Source organism: Sinocyclocheilus rhinocerous, unplaced genomic scaffold (genome assembly GCF_001515625.1).
Source record: "Sinocyclocheilus rhinocerous isolate Xijiao unplaced genomic scaffold, SAMN03320098_v1.1 scaffold579, whole genome shotgun sequence".
NCBI classification, from domain to species: Eukaryota; Metazoa; Chordata; class Actinopteri; order Cypriniformes; family Cyprinidae; genus Sinocyclocheilus; species Sinocyclocheilus rhinocerous.
In genome coordinates, this window is record NW_015666542.1 from 1 (window position 1) to 5728 (window position 5728).

General features: G+C 38.0%; 1 protein-coding gene across 3 annotated transcripts in view; it reads right to left on the reverse strand.

Annotated features, from left to right (window-relative positions):
* Window positions 1-1326: 1326 nt before the first annotated feature.
* Window positions 1327-5728, reverse strand: part of LOC107732677 (zinc finger protein 271-like) — a 10542-nt gene continuing 6140 nt past the window's right edge. The window contains exons 2-4 of one of the 3 annotated variants that reach the window (XM_016544087.1): window positions 4284-4405; window positions 2012-2807; window positions 1327-1927 (exon numbers count right to left, since the gene is read on the reverse strand). In XM_016544087.1, the coding sequence (XP_016399573.1) occupies window positions 1453-1927; window positions 2012-2807; window positions 4284-4320 (1308 nt within the window). In that variant the 5' untranslated portion in view covers window positions 4321-4405 and the 3' untranslated portion in view covers window positions 1327-1452. Of the gene's footprint in view, window positions 2808-4283; window positions 4406-5728 lie in introns of all 3 variants that reach the window. The other 2 variants (XM_016544088.1, XM_016544086.1) reach the window with 2 other exon arrangements.

Consider the following 5728-nt stretch of genomic DNA (forward strand, 5'->3'; position numbering starts at 1 on the left):
GTAGTTAAAGAAAAAAGAGAATGTTGGATAAAAGGAAAAAAATATGAATAGGAATTAAAATAAAAAACACATACCATAACATGTGCAGGTAAAAGATGTTTACTTTTAAGTGTCACTGCTACATACTATTTACCACATTGTAAACGGAGACCCACCCCCAGCACTCAACCTAAACTGGTCCAGGTATGCATGCCCATATCTCAGCCAAAATCAGACCAGCCCTTATGGTCCGTAATCGGGCCGAATGTGGCTAAATGTGCCATGTCTCAGTGCAAATTGGGCCAGATCTGTAAAAGCCTAGCCAAATCTGGCAACCATTACTGACATCCAAAGCCTAGCCAAATCTGGCAACCATTACTGGGCCAGAGCTGGCTCACTTTCGGTGAGCCGCTGCCAGAACACAGCCGAGTGAGCCGACACTCAGCCGCAATTGGCCCGATTGCGCTGGCTACCTGGGTAATGCTGCGTGTTTCAATATTTCTGTATTTTAATAAATGCTGAATTAAACGAATTTCAGGGCTCTGTATAGGTCATCACACAAAAATATCTGCAACATTTTCATTGGAAAGATAGTATTACAGGGTTATAAAAATAACCTGAGAATAACCATTAGGGAACATTCTGTATAAGTTATTTTTAAGGTTATTTAATAATAACCACCATGCAACGTTCTGAGAACGTTAAGCTAACGTACGTAATCTAAAAAGAACATTCCCCTAACATTAGTATTTGGTTCCCAGAAAACAACAACAAAACAAAAAAAAAAACGTTAGCTGAACGTTCTGTGTTTGCTGGGAAATACGATCTCACTTTCGGGAGGAGATTGAAGCTGTAACTTTAACTTTTAATTTTCCAATAACTGTGTTGTTTCACACCAACAAAATGAGTTGAAAGCCCCAAAAAGCAATCATAATAGTTCATGGCTTTTAGATAGAAGTCTAACTTAAAATATGAAATGATTTATTCTTGATGCAAGTAGGCTACAATGAGCAGACAATAAAAAAATAGACAATACAATTTGTTGATAGAATTATTAAGGAGTTTAATTCTTGGTGAAGCAAATAAAAAAAATAAGTGAAAGTTGAAACCAATGAGACAGATCTCAGATAAAGAAAAAAAAAACAATATGTAACAAATTAAAATTAAATCTCAGTTTCTCTTAAAAGTATTACATCCTCTTCTTAGCTAGAGAACAATAATGGCTTAAATGTCAGAAACCTTTACTATTTAAAAAAAAATGTAACAATTCAAAACTCATCCAAAAGAACCATCTGAATCTCACAGATGAAAAGATTTACTTTATTCATGGTGAAAACTTTAGATGTTTTTTGTCCTGTCCTGTCATTTTTTTTTTTTGGCTGCGTATGACAGATTTATACAGAAGAAATGTTATTGTGTCATGTTTGGTGAGGACGAGGCATCAGACCTGAGAGTGCTGGATCTGTAGATGATCTACTTACTGTGATTGCTTTTTGTATGCTTGAGTAGATTAGATAATTGAGTGAAACTCTTCCCGCATACAGTGCAGTGAAACAGTTTCTCTCCAGTGTGGATCCTCTCATGTCTTTTCAGGTCTCCTGACTGACTGAATCTCTTGTCGCAGTGTGAACACATGTAAGGTTTCTCTCCAGTATGGATCATCTGGTGTCTTTTCAGATGTTCTGACCGAATGAATCTCTTGTCGCAGTGTAAACACATGTAAGGTTTCTCTCCAGTGTGGATCCTCTCATGTCTTTTCAGGTCTCCTGACAGACTGAATCTCTTGTCGCAGTGTGAACACATGTAAGGTTTCTCTCCAGTGTGGATGCTCTCATGTGTTTTCAGGTCTCCTGACAGACTGAATATCTTGTTGCAGTGTGAACACATGTAAGGTTTCTCTCCAGCGTGGATCCTCTCATGTCTTTTCAGATTTGTTGACCGACTGAATATCTTGTTGCAGTGTGAACACACGTTAGGTTTCTCTCCAGTGTGGATCCTCTCATGTGTTTTCAGGTCTCCTGACAGACTGAATCTCTTGTCGCAGTGTGAACACATGTAAGGTTTCTCTGCAGTATGGATCATCTGGTGTCTTTTCAGATGTTCTGACCGACTGAATATCTTGTTGCAGTGTGAACACATGTTAGGTTTCTCTCCAGTGTGGATCCTTTCATGTGTTTTCAGGTCTCCTGACAGACTGAATATCTTGTTGCAGTGTGAACACATGTAAGGTTTCTCTCCAGTGTGGATCCTTTCATGTGTTTTCAGATTTGTTGACCGACTGAATCTCTTGTTGCAGTGTAAACACATGTAAGGTTTCTCACCAGTGTGGATCATCTGGTGTCGTTTCAAATCTCTAGCTGTAATAAAAGTATTCTCACACTCAAAGCACATGTACTCTCTCACACCAGTATGTATTTTCTTATGTTCTTTTAGACTTCGCAGTTGTGAAAAACTTTTTCCACATTGATCACATGTGTAAGGTTTCTCTCCAGTGTGGATCCTTTCATGTGATTTCAGATATGCTGAGCAACTAAATCTCTTCCCACATTGATCACAAGTGAACGGCTTCTCCCCCGAATGAACTCTCATATGCAACGTAAGGCTTCTTTTTTCTGCAAAACACTTCCCGCATTGATCACATGTGAACGGCTTCTCTCCAGTGTGGATCCGCATGTGAACTTTGAGACTTTTATTACATGTCAAACTCTTTCCACACTGACGGCAGATGAAACTGTTCTTGTCTCTTCTTTTCAGTAAACAACTACCTTCAGTCTGTGAGTGAGTTTTCTCTACAGTTTTGACACAATGATGTTTCTCCTCCATCCGGTCTGAAATGAAAATAAAAAATTAGGGCTGTCAATTTAACGTTTTAATTTAATTAATTAGTTCAATCATGACAACTCTCTGAACATTTTAGCATGGTGATGGATATGACAATGTTAATGTATTTGGTCTTGGCGGAACAGATCTGCTACGCTGCTGCTGAATTGCTGCTGCTGTTGGTTATTGCTGTAGTTATATATAGATTGAAGGGAATTGATGATTGAACACATTGTATTTATATATACATATTTTTACGTTTACATTTTTATTTATTTTATTTATACAGTTCTTCTACATTTATATTTATTTATAGTACAGGAACTTGCTACTGCCAATGCATATGGTGATACGGTGCCATGAGTATTTAAGACATGCTGCTACAAATAGCATATAAAATAACCCATAGCAGATCTATACAGGTGGAGCTGGGGAAGGTGGAGGGTTTCAGAGAAACTCTGAAAGCGCGCTGCAGGAATCTCTAGTGAATGCTAGCCAGCCATATAAATGCAAGGCAGTAAGCTCATTGGCTGCATATGCAGCATGAACCAATCAGCTTGTGCCAAGTCGTTTAACTCTCTGAATATCATCAGTTACGTTAACACCCTGTCAGAATGCGCCATCTAGAGTTTCATGACTGAACTATATATTTATGGAAACAATTACGTGTTAAAATTATTAATGCAATTAATGTACCCGCCCAAGACCTACATACATCATCTTACATTTAATACAGTGTGTTCGGCTTGAAGCGGCGATGTGCAGACGAATCGGTGTTTGACATCTAAGTATTCATACGGAGCATCTTCTCTCTAATCGCTCCTGTGGTAATTTGACTTCAAGCCGAACACACCTGTACAGTTGATTGGTGATGAATATGATGCAGAACTCACTGCGTGACAGAGCCTATAGGATGCAGTTATATGCCCCTAAAATTCATCCGTTTGAACGAATCGAATGAATGACTCAATGGCTGTGTTCAGAATGGCACACTTGCTTACTGCTTACTAGGGGTGGAACGATAAATCAATTTGTGGATCGATTATGCGATTCTCCGAAAGCATCACGATTCTCTCTGGAATTGATTCTGAGCTTAGTTTTTAACAGCAGATGGCACTGCGTGCTTTAGAAACAGCCGTACTCTGCTTGCTTCCAGTTCCTTACACACACACCACTGGAGCGTGTGTAGAGCCATAACACCTGGAGCCATCTGCTGTTAAAAACTAAGCTCAGAGTCACGATGCATTCGGAAAATCGCAGAATCGATCCACAAATCGATTTATCGTTCCACCCCTTCTGCTTACTGCCCAGTACACGGTGCATACTGCCTACTATTTTATTAAGAATAGTGTGTGTGAAACAGTATACAATAAGCAGCAAATAATGTTTCAGAGTAGTATGCTACAGTGTTGTCACATGACAAACAGGGAGCATTAATTCAACACAGCTGTTGTGGTTGTTACTGTACAAATAAAGGTGCTAACCGCTTCTTTTACTAAGGCCTCTTCTTGATGGTTTCATGCTGGTCTTCACTTGTAGGCTGATGGGAATATTCCAGCATTTATTGGTGAACTGCAGTGGAAGGAGCTTCAGTGAAGGAGCAGATCTGCCAAAATCAAGAATCAATCAGTTACTTTTGGGTCATTCCGTGTCAAATCATCCAATTTTCAGAAATTTCCCCAGCTCAAATTTTTGATTTTGCTAATATTTTTTTCTGAAGAAACATGTATAGTGATGATAGCCCAAATATGAAATGTCATGTATGAATATTATGTTATGAATATTTAAGTAATCCACTATTTTGTAGAGGGGGGTCAAAATGGCAATTTTCACCTGAGATTCAGAGCCAAATTACAGGGGGTTAAAAATGACTTCAGAAAGATGGCAGGATCACAATGCTATTTTCACCCAGAGATTGGTAGGTCTAAAATATGTTGAGTTTAGCAATCTTTGTTGCATTATGCGCCAATGGTGACCATTCAAAAATGGGGAAAGAGCACTTTTCAAGTTTTTCTCCAAAGTTTGCAGGCCTGTACCTCAAAAAAGTATTAAAGACATCTTAATGCCCTTTTAGATATTGGGTCTTAACAAACTTCCCTTTTGACATCTTAATTTTTAAGGCCCTATATGGTTCGGTTTCAGAGATAATGGAGTTTCAATATGACTCCAGGAGTAAATTGTTAAATTGTACACATTTTCAGTGGTCAAAAACCAAATGTGGGTCATTTTCTTTTTTTCTCTTAAAGAGGAATGTCTGAAGAACAAATAATGTTGAAACTAGAAATGCATCTTGTTCCCTTCTGTCCAAACGACTACACTGAACATAAATGTCTGAGTGCCATGAGTATTCTTTTTCCAAAGTTTGTGTGCCTATAACTCAAGAAGTATTAAAGATATTGCAATATGATTTTAGAGTCTAGTTCTTAATAAACTTTTCTTTTGGAATCTTTATTTTCAAGGCCCTACATTGTTCAGTCCCAGAGATATCGGGATGTCAATGAGGCTCCATATTCAGATTGTTGAATAATACCCCTTTTTGGGTGGTCACTTTGTATTAGGGATGTAACGGTATGAAAATTTCTTATCACGATTATAGTGACCAAAATGATCACGGTTATCAGTATTATCACGGTATTGTTAAAATGTGCTGGAAATGTTCAAAAAGTACTGACACACAAATCATGTCACCAAGTTTTACAGTCATCAGTATTATCTGTGATTTAAATTTTGTGAACGGGAGTTTCCCATCATGTTATAAGCCGGGCTTGGGGTGCTTTCACTTTCGAATTCGCGATCTTGGTGTCACGTTTTACAAGAAAAGATAATTGTCTGATTTGCTTACATACATCTATACATATTTCACTTTTTAAGACTAAAACAAAAGACGGATTCATTGTTATTCTTAATTAAAAAGCATAACAACAATAAA